Raw genomic sequence first — 16,829 nt, forward strand, 5'->3', positions numbered from 1 at the left:
CGAGCCCCAGCCTTCCACCTGCTGAGGTCCTAGATGTGGAGCAGAGCTTTGCTGTCCTCTCTGGGCTCGGTCTGAATTCCCGACCTTCAGAGTCCATGAACATGATCGGTGGTTTTGCACTCCATTAAATGTTAGGGTGGTTTATTCCGCAGCCATTGTAGCTGGGACAGCAGTGATGAAGAGTTTAGGTTTGCTTTCTGCAGGAGGATTCTCCCAGCATCCTCTCTCCACCCAGAGCAGAGTTGTGGCCTCAGCCTTTCTTGCTGAGTGCACTTTCTTGCAAGTGGCACACCTCAGGACGAGTGAGGGCTCCTGTGCCAGGGGATCCTTGACTCTGGGTGACACCTGCAGTTTTGACCTGGCTGCCCTCTCATCCTCCTCATGGCCCTCACTGCTGGCTCAGAGCCTGTTGACATGTCCCACTGCTCAGAGAAGCAGCTCGGCAGTCAGGGCGGATGCCTCCTCTGTGTGCATGCTGCGCAGGTCAGATCAGGCAACCTTCATCCCAAGGGGGCTTCTGGCCCCATAGCTGAGAGGTAGACCCTTGTGTCCTGCCATCCTGGTTCCCTACCACAGCCACCCCCAGCAGGCCTGTCCATTCCTCTGCCCTGGGGTGACCCTGTCTGAATCTCCACATCCTGAGCCCTCGGGAGACAAAGCTCAGTTGTAACAGAGCAGTGGTGGCGAGGTTGACTGTGTGGGACTGGAGCTGGGGAGTGGCCAGATCTGATTGCGTACGGCTGCTTCCAGCTGCTCCTGAAATCAATAGGGCACCGGGAGCGAGGCTGACGGGAGTACCTGGCCTTTGCAAGCAAAACCCACCAGACTGCACATTTGACCTTCAGCTCCTCAGCTTCCTTTTGAGTCCCTATCTGATGGTTTTTGAAAATCCATCTGGCAGATACTGCGATCCAAAGTCGCCCAGGGAAACGACACCCCCGTCTGCAAGATCTGCCACTTCCTGCGGAAACGGTCTCGCTGTTGTCAGGGTTGCAGACGCCTGGGGCCGTGGGCAGCCTGAGGCCGGCCCACTCCTCACCCCAGGCCCGTTCTGGGACGAGGAGGGTGGTAGTTTTGAATGCATTTTTATTCCGAGTCTCTGCTCACAACAGTGTGTGGTGTCTTTTTGATGTGAGAGCGTTTCCCATCATTTTTCATCGGAGTCGGGCTTAGTGGAGGATGGCTTTGGCTGTGGGCCTGTGTGAGTCAGCGCCCCATGCAGCTTCAGAGCCCAGAGTTGGGGAGCCTCTTTGACCAGGTCAGGGGGCCCTCCTGGAACCTTTGTACTTTGTACCCTGTTCCGTCCCTGGCTGTGGTATGCAGGGAGGGGCGCTCAGCCTTCCCAGGGCCATACCCACATCTTGTGTGAGAGATGGATGTGGGTATGGTGGGAGGGTTTGCACATGTATGGTGTATGTGTGGGGGGCTGTGTGTGCATATGGAGTGCATACCTGTGTGTGGTGTGGTGCATGTGGAGGGGTGGGTAGGTATGGATGTGATGTGGAGAGGACGTATGTGGGGGGTGTGTGTGAGGTGTGTGATGCATGTAGAGTATGTTGCGTGTGGGGGGCATTGCTGTGTTTGTGGTGTGTGTGGTGTGTAGGGTGTTTGTGATGAGGGTGTGTGTGTTTAGTAGGTAGGGTGTTTGTGATGGTGTGGTGGGTGTGTGGGTGTGTGAGTAGTGTGTGGGGTGTTTGTGATGGGGTGTGGTGGGTGTGAGTGTGCTGTGTTGTGCGTGGGTGTGCATGTGGTGTGCAGGGTGTTTGTGATGAGGGTGTGTGTGTGTAGTAGGTAGGGTGTTTGTGATGGTGTGGTGGGTGTGTGGGTGTGTGAGTAGTGTGTAGGGTGTTTGTGATGGGGGTGTGGTGGGTGTGAGTGTGCTGTGTTGTGTGCAGGTGTGTGTGGTGTGTAGGATGTTTGTGATGAGGGTGTGTGTGTGTGTAGTATGTAGGGTGTTTGTGATGGGGGGGTGTGTGTGTGTGTAGTATGTAGGGTGTGTGTGATGGGCTGTGGGTGTGAGTGTGCTGTGTTGTGTGTGGGTGCGTGTGGTGTGTAGGGTGTTTGTGATGAGGCTGTGTGTGTAGTGTGTAGGGTGTTTGTGATGGGGGTGTGTGTGTAGTATGTAGGGTGTGTGTGATAGGCTGTGGGTGTGAGTGTGCTGTGTTGTGTGTGGGTGCGTGTGGTGTGTAGGGTGTTTGTGATGAGGGTGTGTGTGTAGTGTGTAGGGTGTTTGTGATGGGGGTGTGTGTGTGTGTGTGTGTAGTATGTAGGGTGTTTGTGATGGGGGTGTGGTGGGTGTGAGTGTGCTGTGTTGTGTGTGGGTGCATGTGGTGTGTAGGGTATTTGTGATGAGGGTGTGTTTGTGTAGTGTGTAGGGTGTTTGTGATGAGGGTGTGTGTGGGTGTGTGAGTAGCATGTGTGGTGTTTGTGATGGGGGTGTGGTGGGTGTGAGTGTGCTGTGTTGTGTGTGGGTGCGTGTGGTGTGTAGGGTGTTTGTGATGGGGGTGTGTGTGGGTGTGTGTGTAGTGTGTAGGGCGTTTGTGATGGGGGTGTGGTGGGTGTGAGTGTGCTGTGTTGTGTGTGGGTGTATGTGGTGTGTAGGGTGTTTGTGATGAGGGTGTGTGTGTGTAGTGTGTAGGGTGTTTGTGATGGGGGTGTGGTGGGTGTGTGAGTAGCGTGTGCGGTGTTTGTGATGGGGGTGTGGTGGGTGTGAGTGTGCTGTGTTGTGTGTGGGTGCATGTGGTGTGTAGGGTATTTGTGATGAGGGTGTGTTTGTGTAGTGGGTAGGGTGTTTGTGATGGGGGTGTGTGTGGGTGTGTGAGTAGCATATGCGGTGTTTGTGATGGGGGTGTGGTGGGTGTGAGTGTGCTGTGTTGTGTGTGGGTGCATGTGGTGTGTAGGGTGTTTGTGATGAGGGTGTGTGTGTGTAGTGTGTAGGGTGTTTGTGATGGGGGTGTGTGTGGGTGTGTGTGTAGTATGTAGGGCGTTTGTGATGGGGGTGTGGTGGATGTGAGTGTGCTGTGTTGTGTGTGGGTGCGTGTGGTGTGTAGGGTGTTTGTGATGAGGGTGTGTGTGTGTAGTGGGTAGGGTGTTTGTGATGGGGGTGTGTGTGGGTGTGTGAGTAGCGTGTGCAGTGTTTGTGATGGGGGTGTGGTGGGTGTGAGTGTGCTGTGTTGTGTGTGGGTGTGTGTGGTGTGTAGGGTGTTTGTGATGAGGGTGTGTTGTGTGTGGTATGTTTTTCCAGCTCTGCCCCACCAAGTGTCCGGCGGATCGAGGCTTCCCCAGCCTCTCTGGTGCCTCCCTCCCACGCTCCCCGTGATCGGCAGGGTGTGGGGGGCCCTCTTTGCCGTGCAGGCCTCTGAGAAGGGGCTGAAGAGCTCCTTCAGCTGCTGTCCGGGCGGTTTGAGGCGCTGACCCTGGGCAGGCCTGGTCACTGGACCTGGTCTCCAGCCTGCCGGGCAGCGCTGTCCCCTCTGCGCCCCTGCGAGGAAGCCTTGCTCGGGGAGTGGTCTTTGGGCGTAGGCACCTGCGTCACTGTGGCGAGGTCTGCTTTTGTCGCTCACCAGCTGATGACATCCTTGGATGGCTGCCGGCTTTCACCGCGGAGCAAGTGCCGCTGCCTTCTGTGGTGAGCAGAGTGAGAGTCGGCCGGGCAGCATTGTTTGTAGCTGAAGGCAGGCCGGGCTGCGGGAAATGGATGGTGACGGCTGTAATTTGGCCCTATTACTTATTCATTAACCGCATGCAGGTGGTCAGCCAGCCGGCAAGACCTGCTCTTTGAAATTTCATTTTCTAGAGGACTCCTTGTGTCTGCTCTGTGTGGTGTTAATTTAATGTCTCCTTCCCACCCGTGGCCCCCACAGGTGCTGGCGGTCACTGCAGAGTGTGCAGCCACGGGCTCTGACTCCGGGGACTGGGAAAGCCCTCTCTCATTCATGCCAGGGCCCAGCTGGGGTCCCTGGATGCTGACCCCTGTGGAGGACGAGAGCCCCTTTGGGTAGGAGGACTTCTCCTCTCTCCTCCCAAAGCTCTCCTTGGCACTTGAGGGGAGTGTGTGTGGGGTGACAGCAGCTTCTCTGCTGACCCATCCTCTCCAGTCTGGTCATTTCTTTTTTTCTTTCTTTCTTTTTTTTTTTGAGACGAACTTTTGATCTCATCACCCAGGTTGGAGTGCAATGGCGCAATCTCAGCTTGTTGCAACCTCCACCTCCCGAGTTAAAGCGATTCTTCTGCCTTAGCCTCCTGAGTAGCTGGGATTACAGCCATCACACCCGGCTAATTTTTTTGTATTTTTAGTAGAGATGGGGTTTCACCATGTTGGCCAGGCTGGTCCTGAACTCCTGGCCTTCCAAAGTGCTGGGATTACAGGTGTGAGCCACGGTGCCCGGCCTCCAGTCTGGTTGTTTCTATCCAGACTTCCCATGCCATGGGGCCTGACGTGAAGTACCATTGCTGGACCGCAGACTCCCCACGGGACAGTGTGCAGACCCTTCCTCCTGCCCTGGCCAGCCTGGTCTGCGGGAGTCCAGAGCCCCCCAGGGGCCTCTCCAGCCAGCTTTGCAGGGCTTGTGTGGCCACACCTCTTTTCTCATCGGCCCCACCAAATCATGGCTGCCAAGCCTTCGGTGACTGGTTTGACGTGGAAGTCTGGCACGCATATCCCTTAGGGTGACGTTTAAATGGTTTTTACTATAATTAGTCCCCAAACATGAAAAATAAGTACTATCCAAACTTAATTATCTCTGCCCTTTAAGAGAGAATGAAATCCACAGTTGCCAGAAAAGCTGTTTGCAGCTTTTCAGGTTTTATCTGTCGAATGGCTCCTCTGTTGAGAATCAGGCCTCCGGCTCGGGAGGCGCTTTTTGGCAGGAGGGGCCAGAACGCATTTCCTGGTGGCTTCCCTCTGCACAGTTGGGGTGAGTTGGGAGGTTTCAGGCCCCTAACGGGAGTGGAGGTGACAAGGTTAGGTGCCACACTGATGGCTGCCACACTGATCCTCTGTAGGGCGCTGGCCTCAAAATCATGTCCTTTGTACTTCCCCAGTCTGCCGTGAGGTTGCTTTCCACTCCTGTCACAGTTGGAGGCAATGAAGGGAGGGGGGCTAGAGGCAGAGCTGGGAACAACTGAGGACGCATGGTGTCTGTTATGGAGCCAGAAAGTCCAGGGCTGATGGCCTTGCCTTTTGTATTTCTGACACGTGCTTTTGTGCCGGGTTGTGGGGTCACCTCGGTGCCGAGAGTGTGGTTGCTCAGTAGCAAAGGGTCTGCAGGCTTCCCTTGAGCCAGCTGCACAATAAGCCCTGCGTCTGGGGCCTCCGGAGTCCAGGCTAGGCGCTCGTCATCAATTCCTGCCCCGTAACTGCTCGAGGCCGTCCTAATGGAGGTGTCAGACCTTGACCATTTAACTTTTGAGTTTTGTCTCAAATGCACAAGTGAATGTGACTGAATCATGCAAATTTAATTAACAGCAGGAGCTTGATAACCCGTGATCATTTCAGAGAAGCCAAAAGGGAGAGAAGGCAAAGGGGATTATGGGCTGCACTGAGCAGCTGATTGATCACGGTGAGATCTCCTGGGCCCTCGGTGTTCCTTGTTGTTGCTCGCTGCAGCTGTCCCTGGGCCCTGTGGCCGGTACTTCCTGGTTTGGGTGGGGAGGGAAGTGGTGGAGGACTCAGAGAGAGGAGCGGATTCTGTTTCCTGGGAGTGATGCTGGTCCTTAGTGTCACAAAGGCTGAGAATGGCACTTAGGACACCAGGAGCTCACTCATGAAGGTCGTCACCTGCGAGTCCCAAGGTTCTCTCCCTCCACCGTGTTCTGTGGGGTTCCCCAGGCACATTGTCCTCCGCAGCCCCTCTGTCCCCGTTATCAGTAGAAGGTCTTGACTGCAAGTTGTCCAGGTTGTTGCCATTTTGAACAAAGAATTGGACATAACCCCCAAAGAAAGGAAAGAATGAAGCAACAAAAGAATGAAAGTACACTCCATAGTGTGGGAGCCGGCTGAGCAGAGGTTCAAGGGCCTAGTGACAGAACCTTCTCTGGTCCAAATACCCCCAGGAGGTTTCCCATTGGCCACTTGGTGCTCACCTTGTGTAAATGAAGTGGTGGCCTGCAATCAGTCTGATTGGTTGCAGAAAGCAACCTTTGTAACTTCACTTCTAAAACCTCTGTAACTTCTAAAGTGAAGTTAGAAAGTTACGTTTGTGTGCAAACCAAGACTCCACTTGTTATCAGAGGTACTTTCAATTTCCCATCTGCCTCAAAAAAAAGGGGATTTGCAAAAAGAGCAGCCTCTGGTCCTTTGTTACTTAGGTGTGGAAAGTTAGGATTTTCCTTTCAATTTAGTTCCAGGAAGTCTGCATGAAAGAGCCCTAGGTTTCTTGCCTCCCGACCCTGTTCTCCTGTCTCACCACCACCCCTTGACAGCCCAGGAGGTACCATCCGGAGACCATGTGCTGTTTTTTGTCAGAGGCCTATTTGGGACCCAGCACCTCGTGACTGTAATGCTGTGAGGTCACAGACAGCTGGGGGGCTGGGGCACGGCTGGGGATAGAGCCCCTGTGATGAGGTGGGGCCCAGGTGTGGGATGGCGTAGGACCGAGTGCGCGTGTGTCATTGGACTTGGCTCTCAGTGTCTCCCCTGTGTGGTTTGTGTTCCTTTATCCTTACGTAAGCTCCGTCACCAACAACGACATTGACTTATCTGCTGACCAAGAGCCTGGGGGTGGCGGCTTGCTGGACCCAGACTGGAGGTCTGCCTAGCACAGCTGTGACCAAAGGGCCTGTCAGGAGGTGGACGAGGGTTGCCCAACTTCGTCCATTCTGTCTCTTCTCACTGGCAGATTTTTCGGGGGTAATGAGTAAGCTTGAGTTTTTCTCATCACATTGAGTAATACTGATATTGACTTTCTAAAAATGTTAATTTGTGACTGGGCATAGTGCCTAATGCATATAATCCCAGCACTTTGGGAGGCTGAGACAGGAAGATTGCTTGAGCCCGGGAGTTTGAGGCTGCAGTGAGCTGTGATTGTGCCACTGCACTCCAGCCTGGGTGACAGAACAAGATGCTGTCTCTAGGAAATAAAATAAACATTGTTATTATTGTTATTTGAGATGGAGTCTTGCTCTGTCACTCAGGCTGGAGTGCAGTGGCGCGATCTTGACTCCCTGCAACCTCCACCTCCCGGGTTCAAGCGATTCTCCTGCCTCAGTCTCCTGAGTAGCTGGGACTACAGGCACCCGCCGCCATGCCCTAATTTTTTGTATGTTTAGTAGAGACGGGGTTCCGTCGTGTTAGCCAGGATGGTCTTGATCTCCTGACCTTGTGATCTACCTGCCTCAGCCTCCCAAAGTGCTGGGATTACAGGTGTGAGCTGCTATGCCCGACCTCAAAATAAACTTTCCTTTAAAGATGCTCCATGAAGATCTGGCAGACAGATTGTTTTATGCCACAGAGGGTGGGGTGCACTAGCTGGCTACCCTGGTGGACTGTCTCTGGCAGTGGAGGGGGATGATAGGGCTTTTTGTCTGCAGCGGCTGGCTGCAGGTGGCTAGGGTCACAGAGGAGCAGGGGTTGCTGAGGAAAGCAGCTGTGGTTCATCCGTCACTCCGTGGCCCAATGTCTTTTGCCCTCCAAGCGTGTGTTGGGCAGACCTGTTCGGTGCTGGGTGCTGGGTGCTGGCCGTGATGGGGATGGGCCTGGGGCTCCATGGCCTGGGCTTGGCAGGCAGGAAGGTGACCATGCTGAGCCATTACCAAGCCCTGATCCTGGCATTCCTTGTGCTTTTCTTTGAGGATCCATTCCAAGGAGCACTTCAAGGAGAAGTATGCCGTGGATGACGTCCAGTACGCAGATGAGGTGGGTAGCTGGCTCCTCCTCTGAGCAGCCCAGGGCTTCTAGCACGCCTTCCACTCCTGGAGTTCCTCTCCTTCCACTGCCACAACCTTGCCGGATGTCAGGGACGCTACCGCCTGGCCACCGGCCGCCACGCTGGGGGTGCTGCCATCTGGAAGGAGCAGGCAGCAATCCATGCGTCAGGCTTCTCTGCGGAGCCATTGCTTTGCCTGGGAAGGCCTCTGACTCTCTGGGTGGAAGTGTCTGGTGACCTGGGTTGTGGCCGCTGAGATACATGAGGTGTCTCTGAGGGGCGGGCCTGCCTGCAGCGGTGGCAGACGATCTGAGTCACCGTGAGGCTAGGCCGAGGCCTTTGTGCGTCTCGAGTCCTGCTGATGCCGCTGTCAGAAAAGCCCGAGGCTGTGAAAGGCTTGTAGAGTGGCGTTGGAGGTCCCTTGACTTCAATCCACTTCTCAGTGGGGTTGTCCATCTGGTGTCATGTGGCCCGGGTAGGCGTGTGACTGTCCTCTTGGGGTTTTGAATCTGTGCCAACCAAGTCCAGGCAGGTGAAAGGGGCTGCCCTGACTCCTTGACTCCAGCTCTCCTTCCTGCCAGTGGGGCAGGGCTGGGACAGAGGCGAGAGCACAGCTGGGAGCCCCTGTGGTCTACGTGACCAAAGGCCCTGACACTAAACCACTGTCTGGCACACAGGAGGCCTCTGTGCTCTGGCCCTGGGCGCTCTCACAACCTGACATCCTGTGCAGGTCAGTGCAGTGTGGAATGCGAAGCACCCAGAAGTCAGTGCCTGCCGCTGGGAGTTCAACCTGGACCCGGCAGCATCGGCTTTGGATGGGGCCCTCCCGTAGCCACATTTCCACAGACAGAGATCGCATGTGGCCCATGCTAAGAGCCGGGGCTGCAGTGTGGAAGTGGCCGGGGGAGCTCTGGCGGCCAAGCAGCTTCCCCCTTCCTCTGGGCAGGACACAGCCTGGTTGAGAGGCAGGTTCCCAGGGATCATGGCTGGACACAGTGCTGTGAGAGGCCAGTTTGTCTCTGCCCAGCTTGTGGGGCCCAGCCCGGCCCGGCGCAGCCAGCTTGGAGGTGGCCAACTCTCTTTGACTCCAGGCAGGACACTACCATGTGCCCAGCCCTGCCCCTAGTTCTGCTGTCCTGGACTATGTTTTCCTTTTCTCTATCTTTCTGCTATCCATCTTTTGAGGCCTTGCACCAGCCCCTGTATCTGCTGTAGACTGTGGTCCACACTGGTGCCCCTTCCCTGAGCCCTCAGGACAAGTTGTGGACACCATGGAGGCTGACTGTGTTCTGATGTGCACTCTGCCCTTGACTGTCTTGTATTTGTCTTGAACGCCCAGTTCTTTTCCCCCAGACGTTCCTCTTGCACTCTCTCCCTGCCCAGTCCCAGGGACATGTAGGGCATCAGAGGTGGCTGAGACGCAGGGCTCACCTCAACAGCCCAGGACACAGTCCGGTGCAGGAGGTGACCACATGAGTGAACAGTCACCGCAGGGTGGTGGTGCCTGGGCAGAGGTCCCCAGGAGAGCCTCTGTGAAGGGGTACTGCCCACCTCTGCAGGGCCACAGGGGCCTGTCTCTACAGCATCTTTTGCCTGGGTGGACTGTGGAGAGAGAAGGCTTTTGATGGATCTTTATGTTATTTCAATCCCAAGCTTTTGGGGTTGACTCTTAACATCTGAAGATTCTGTCAATACACATGTGACCTAGCGTATCGATTCCTTTGAGTACAGGATCTAAAATAGACTGAATGTTTATTTGCATGCCCCCAACAAGGCCATCTGCCTCTTACCTTGTATGTCTTGAAACTGGGGCGGGAGGCACCTACTCATTCATTCCCATTTTGCTTCTGACCCTCTCCGTGGCAGATGTGTTCCTTGCCCCAGAAACTGCTTCTTAACACTGTTGCCCTTTGAAACCTTGACCCTTCAGCTCTCCTCGATGTGAAACCTGGAGGGACAGCCTGGGGTGGGCTGTGTCTCAAGGACCCTGGTGGGGCGGGCACCTGCCTCCGACTTGGACTCGGCTGCTGAGTCCGAGCCGCCTCTGGGCCACAGCCTCCCCAGCCACTGTCTGACATTTTTATCTTTATAACTGGGGGGAAATTCAGCTCCGTGTATACTGTGATTTCTGGGGGTGAGGAAGGAGAACTGGTCTCTAAGCGAAGTAAGAGAGAGGCCGCCTTGAGAGGGCAGGGAAGTTGTCAATGATAGCACAGAATGGCAGCTCGGAGACTGGCTCACTTTTCATCTTCGTGTACAAAGCAGAATCTTGAGGTTTCAGTAGAGTTCAAAGGCTGGAATCTCTTTAGGGTTCAGGGGCACCCCACGGCACCCCGTCACCACCACTGCCGTTGCAGATTGGTGTTGATGTTACCGTTACTGCCGCTGTTTTTACTGGGAACAAGGCTCATGTTGACAGCAGAGCAAGCGCTTCATGCCGGGGCGGCCCCCATGGGCTCCAGTAACACTGGCAGCTCTCTTGGAGCTCCTTGTCCCTCCCACTGTGGGGGGGACACAGCGGGGTGGGGACTGTGCGGGGCCAAGGCCCCCACCCCGTTCGTAGATGAGGCTGAGGCTCAGAGAGAAAGGCCTGGTTCACGGCCCCACAGCTGGAGGGCAGTGGTGCTGGGATGTGACCCCAGGGGCCTCCCCTCCAGGCCTCCCTTGCCCCTCAGAAAGGAGGGCTGCTGTAGGACACTCCTGCGGAGGCTGCATGGACTGCCTGTGCCTTTGATTTTCTGTGGCTCAGAAGGGATCCTGCCAAAAAGTGTGACCTGCTGGACTGAGCCGGCTGAGCTGGGAGGTATCGCAGGTTGCTCGAGGTACCTGGGGCCTGTTGCATCGTGGGAGGTGACAGGAAGCCCTTTATTTAGGGGGGAGGGGTTCCCAGGCTGGTTCTGCAGTGCTCAGCCTCATCTCACTCGGGGTGGCCTCAGCTGTCAGTGACGAATCACAGCCAACGCTTGTCTCCTCTGAACCATGGCTGGTCATGTGATAGCGTGTATGACATGCAGGTGTCTGATGGGGCACAACTGGCTCCGAGGTTCCCTCCTCCCCACAGAGGATCCTGAGTTTATTGAGAAGGCAGTTCCCCTGGGAAGGAGGCACTCAGCAGAACCCTGAGTGGGGCCCCGAGGCTGTGCCGTGAAGGCCCAGTGCAAAGGCTGGCGGGATCACTGGCTGAGAGCTGGCAGGTGGAGTACACGTTCCATGCACTAGCTTTCCTTTATGGTGCCAGGCAGGTGTGAGAAGGTCCCAGGGTCACCAAGTTGGCTGCAGGCAGCACAGTAAGAGGACAACCGCGGCAGCACAGGGACAGGCATCGGGAGCAATGGGGTCAACAGGGGCCGCCACGCTGTGGGACCACCAGCCCAGGGCTCCTGGAACCTGATTGTTAAGGAGTAGCCACACATCCAGACTGTTGGTGATGTTTCCTGATGTTTACATTTGAGAAACCAATTTGAAATTTTAGAAGCAGTACAGGGCACCAGTGTACAGTACTGTTGGAGGAGAATGCCGTGAAAGAAGGTTTATTTTCAAAAGCTTCAGTGCTTGCAGGGCAGAGCCAGCTCTCTGGAGCCTTGCAGGCTTTCCCAACGCTGGCAAAGGCATATCCAGCTTTTTTCTCCAGCTCATCACCCTGCAAAAAGCGGCCCTCGGGCCTGGTCTGGGCCCTGGTTAGGAAAGCGCAGGAAGTGTCCGTGGGAAGCCTCTGATTGTCCCCGGGGGAGGATGTACACCCACAGGGTTCCGATGAATTCTGCCTGTGACCATCCAGCTCCATCTGCCAGAGAGACCGGGGGCTGCCCGAGAAATCGATGCTGGCTGTGGCATGAAGCAAGTCAGGGCCGTTTAACAGCGCAGGGTGTGAGAGGTCCCCAGTGGCCACCATTCCGTGGAAATGAGGCCTTGAGTTGACAGAGCCAAGCTGTCGTGTGTGCCGGGGATACATCGGAGGGGATACATCGGGAGCCAGCAACACACAGCGCATTGTGTTCCCTTAATATTTGAGGCACGGAGTCAGGGTGTGCTGATGAGAGCATAGCACTAATGGGTCTCCGTGGGGAAGGGCGGGTGGAGCTGCCAGGCCGGGAGAGGTTTTGCAGCCACAGAAGTAACCAGGGCCCACTCAAGCAGTTGTGATCAATAAAAGATGTTGCCCTGCCAGGACTAGGAGATGCACAGCCTGCTCTCAGAGTCAGGCCTGGATTGTCTGAGCACGGTGCTGCAAGGAGACGGCTGCCCTCCCCTCCTCCATTATTCCTAACCAGCACGTCCAGAGAGTCGTCGCCCCGAGAAAAACCATCAGCCCACACATTTGTTATCATGCTCCTCCCTCCCAAGACAATAGCAGATACAATCCCCAAGTGCCTCCTGGCTCTCTGCTTCTGCTGCTGTAATTGACAGACTCCTTCTGTGCCGATGAATGCAGACCCTTCACATCAATGTAACAACACACCCAGGGCCAGCACATGCAGCCCTGTTCCATTTAATAAGCCTCCCCTTCCTTTGGAGGAGCTGAGGGTGTGGAGGGACACAGCTGAGCCTTTTGGTTTTTTTTTTTTTTTTTTTGATGCTGAGTTTTGTTCTTGCCCCCCAGGCTGGGGTGCAGTGGCGCTATCACAACTCACTGAAACCTCTGCCTCCCGGGTTCAAGCGATTCTCCTGCCTCAGCCTCCTGACTAGTTGGGATTACAATCACCAAGCCTGGCTAATTTTTTTTTATTTTTAATAGAGACAGGGTTTCAACATGTAGGCCAGGCTGGTCTCGAACTCCTGACCTCAGGTGATCCACCTGCCTCAGCCTTCCCAAAGTGCTAGGATTACAGGCATGAGCCACCACACCCGGCTGAGCCTTCTGTTTTTTTGCAACACTGAGGCCAAAGGACACAGCCGTTCTCCAAGCAGTCACTCAGTAACATGAGAGAGGATCCCGGGAGATTGTTGATACATGTCTGGAGGATCATTGGGCCGGGAGCATGGCAAACCTTGACAAAGTCTGTGGCTTTTCACCCAACAGTTTTAAAGGCATTTAATTTTTTTTTTTTTTTTTTGGAGACAGAGTCTCACTCTGTTGCCCAGCAGGCTGGAGTGCAATGGTGTGATCTCGGCTCACTGCAGCCTCGCCTCCTGGATTCAAGCAATTCTTCTGCCTCAGCCTCGTGAGTAGCTGCAACTACAGGCACGTGATGCCCAGCTAATTTTTGTATTTTTGGTAGAGATGGGGTTTCACCATATTGGCCAGGCTGATCTTGAACTCCTGACCTTGTGATCCACCCGCCTCGGCCTCCCAAAGTGCTGGGATTACATGCATGATCCACCGTGGCCGACTGGCATTTAATTTTAAGGAAATCCTTATATGCAAGGATGTTCATCACAGCATTATTTATAATAGCTAATTATTAGATGTAATTTTTTTTTTTTTTTTTTTTTGAGACAGAGTCTTGCTCTGTTGCCCAGGCTGGAGTGCAGTGGCGTGATCTTGGCTCACTGCAAGCTCCGCCTCCCGGGTTCACACCATTCTCCTGCCTCAGCCTCCTGAGTAGCTGGGACTATAGGCACCCGCCACCACGCCCAGCTAATTTTTTTGTATTTTTAGTAGAGATGGGGTTTCATTGTGTTAGCCAGGATGGTCTCGATCTCCTGACCCGTCCCATCCTCCCAAAGTGTATTAGATGTAATTTAAGTGTCCCGTAGAGGAATGAGTAGCGTCCACTAAAAGAGTATTCTACAGCCATAGGTTCAAATCTGGGCTGTGCTATTATTTTTTCACCTGACTCAGGCAAGTTCTCTAACCTGTAAGCCATTCTCATTTGCAGAACCTGCTTGTTTGCCGCGCTGTCTCCCCATGTGGTTAAATGAGATGTTGTGTGTAAGATGACTGGCACAGGCCATCAGCAGTGACTTACTGGACATTTACTGTCCCCAGCGGTAGTGACTGCTAAAAATTGCATGTTTGAAGAATATATAATGACAGGAAATAAGTGAAGCATGTAATTTCATATGATCCAAATGTCATTACAAATCTCTGTTTTTATGTGCAAAGCTAAATCGTCTCTGGAGATAGGATTGTACGTGCATTTTATCTTTTTATAGTTTTCAGTACGTTCCAGGTTTTCTTGGGAGGCATCTCAGTATTAAAAAAGGTATATGTATACATATGTCAAAACTTATCAAAATGTCTGTGTTAAATACAGGCAGCGTAGAGTACGTCAGTGATCACTCAATCAAGCTGTTAAAACAACACCACGTTCTCCTCACTCTCCCACTGAGTTGCGGGTGTAAAGAGTTAGGATCGGGGTGTGGAGAGAGGCGAGGGCTGTGGAGATGAGACTTTTCTCTGCCCTGGGGGTGCTCAGAAACAAGAGGGTCTGCACTAGCCAAGATACAGGGCAGACTGAGGAGGACGGCCTGGGAGAGGAAGAAATTGCACCTGGCAGGCTGGTTGGCACATGGCGCTTTGCTGAGGGGAGTGGTGACTGTCAGTGGGGCAGTGGAGGAGGGAGTGAATGAACCTGCCCAGGGGGCTGGGGCTTCCATCCGGAGTGCAAATCGATGAGGCAGTAAGATGGGGAGAAGGCATTCAGGGAGAGATACGAGCTGGAGCAGAGGCGGGGAGAGATGAGCTGACCCGGCACGCAGGTTCAAGGGCTTGGCTGGGAAGTAACTGGCCTGCAGTGGCAGGAGGTCCAAGTGGGTCATGGTGGAGGGACAGAGAGTGGGCTGTGGGGTGGGGGCCAGAGGATGGGATTGGGGAAGGCCAACTCCCCTGGGTCTAGGGGTTGAATGGGAAGCAGGGAGGGAGGCCCCTGCCCTAGGAACCAGAGGCTGATAGGGCTGGAGCCTAAAGGGTTCCCGGGGGACGGGTCTTTGAGCAGGGACTTTGCAGATGGGCAGAGGGGCTGGCCTTGGAGGGTGGGAGGCGCTGGCTGCTTGGAGCCAGGGACCTGTGTGGTGCCTGGAAGCAGGGCAGTGCGGTGGGAAGCGAGCCAGGTGTAGGTTTATCCTCTCTGCCCCTCTATGGCTGTGTGGCTTTCAGAAGTCCGTCAACCAGGGAAAGCTGGGTTTCTTCACCTGCAGGGTGAGGGCAGCACCCGCGTCGCTTGTTCTAAGAATCTGCTTGATAAATGTGTACTGTCATTGTGAAGGAATGGTGGCATGTCATCTTCATTAGGCTTAGTGGTGCCTCTAAAGTGGGTTTTTCTTTCTGACCTTCTAGATTGCCAGTGTCCTGACGTCACAGAAGCCCTCTGTCCTCCTCACTTTGGTAAGTGGCTGGTGTCCAGGGGTGGGGCAGTGCTTGGCTCTGGGGAGGGTTTTTAGGCGGCCACCTCTCCTGCAGAGGTTGGGACCATAGGGGAGGATTAAGAAACTGAGAGGGGTCAGGTGCGGGGGCTCATGCCTGTTATGCCTTGAGAGGCCAAGGTGGGAGGATCGCTTGAGGCCAGGAGTTCCAGGCCAGCCTGGGCAACATGGCAAGACCCTGTCTCTACAACAAATTAAAAATGTAGCCAGGCCTGGTGGCATGTGCTTGTGGTCGCAGCTACTTGGGAGACTGAGGCGGGAGACGTGCTTGAGCCCAGGAGTTTGAGGCTGCAGTGAGGTATGATCGCGCCAACTGCACTCCAGTCTGGGCCACAGACTGGACTCTGTCTCAAAAAAGAAAAAAAGAAACCAAGAGGAATGGTTATCGGTGATAAGTAGCAACACCTGCTCAGTCTGAATAGCGAACTGTTTATGGGACCCCATCCTTGAGTCTCCCCGGGACCTGCTGTGTCCTGTCATGAGGATGTGGACGAGACACCACACCCACTCCTAGGGTTAAGCCTGGCTAGAAGATGTATTTGTGTCAGGCTGAGCTCATGGAATTTGTGGGTGTAGAAAGTTTAATGGGTACCAAAATATAGCTAAGTAGAACAAATCAGATCTAGTATTTGATAGCACAACAGGGTGACTACAGTCAACAATAATTTATTGTATATTTAAAAATAACCAGAAGAGTATAATTGGATTGTAATAGAAAGGATAAATGCTTGAGGAGATGGATACCCCATGTATCCTGATGTGATTATTCCACATTGCGTACCTGTATCAGAATATCTCATGTACCCCATAAATGTATACACCTAATGCCTACCCACGAAAATTAAAAATAAAAAATTTGAAAAGGAAAAAGGAAAGTTTACTCCCATCCTCTGTCTCCCCTGTTAATAGAATCTGAAAACCACACCCCCTGGCATCTGCCCTCAAGGTAGCAGGGGTGTGGGGTGCAGTGACTGACCGAGGGCCTGGGCTAGGGTGGGGAGTGCAAGGTGGGCTCCGGGTACGCTGGCAGGGTTTTGGGGGCACTTGGGCTGTGGCGTGCCCCCAGAGAATTCTCTGAAATTTCTCAGAGAAGTGTGCTTTCTTACACTTCGTTGAGCTTGGGAGTTTCATATAAGAGGCACGTCCACAAGCCTTCTTCCTCCCAAAGTGACCCTTCCCTCTTGTCTTTTTTTTTTTTTTTGAGATGGAATATAAAAAGCAAAATTTATTCAAAGACCCGTGCTGACATTCTTAAATATCTGCTAGCCATAATAAATCAATATACTTTATGTTCTTAGCTCCCACAATTTAGCCTAAATACTTCCCCTGGCATGCTTATACTGGTCCAAGCAAGCATTAGGTCATGGCCTGTGCCTCTGCCTTATTTAAAAGTGTTTTTACCTTTGTCAGCATCCCACAAGTTACTTCCTCCTTCCTTTCTTCCCCTCTACCTTTGCCTCTTTTAGAAAGTTCTAAGTTGCTAGCCAGTCAGAACAAATACAGAATGTAAGGTCCCGTTCCAGCCAGTGGAAACTGGACACAGCAGTAGGGTGGACATGTCAGGTTGTAAATGACCCTGTCTCCGTTGTTCGGTGTACTCTGTTAGCAAAACTGCTGGCAAGTGCACCCTTTCTGCAGGAAGTGAAAGTGGCCTTACTA

General features: G+C 53.7%; 2 protein-coding genes across 2 annotated transcripts in view; both read left to right on the forward strand.

Moving 5' to 3' along the window:
• Positions 1–16,829, forward strand: part of PEPD (peptidase D) — an 873,572-nt gene that overhangs the window by 751,080 nt on the left and 105,663 nt on the right. Inside the window, exons 5-6 of the mRNA XM_050768467.1 lie at positions 7,792–7,855; positions 15,085–15,132. Coding sequence (XP_050624424.1) covers positions 7,792–7,855; positions 15,085–15,132 — 112 coding nt within the window. The remainder of the gene's footprint in view (positions 1–7,791; positions 7,856–15,084; positions 15,133–16,829) is intronic.
• SLC7A10 (solute carrier family 7 member 10) overlaps positions 1–16,829 on the forward strand; it is a 315,424-nt gene that overhangs the window by 13,317 nt on the left and 285,278 nt on the right. The gene's annotated exons all lie outside the window — the stretch shown is intronic.

This window comes from Macaca thibetana, chromosome 19, assembly GCF_024542745.1.
Source record: "Macaca thibetana thibetana isolate TM-01 chromosome 19, ASM2454274v1, whole genome shotgun sequence".
NCBI classification, from domain to species: Eukaryota; Metazoa; Chordata; class Mammalia; order Primates; family Cercopithecidae; genus Macaca; species Macaca thibetana.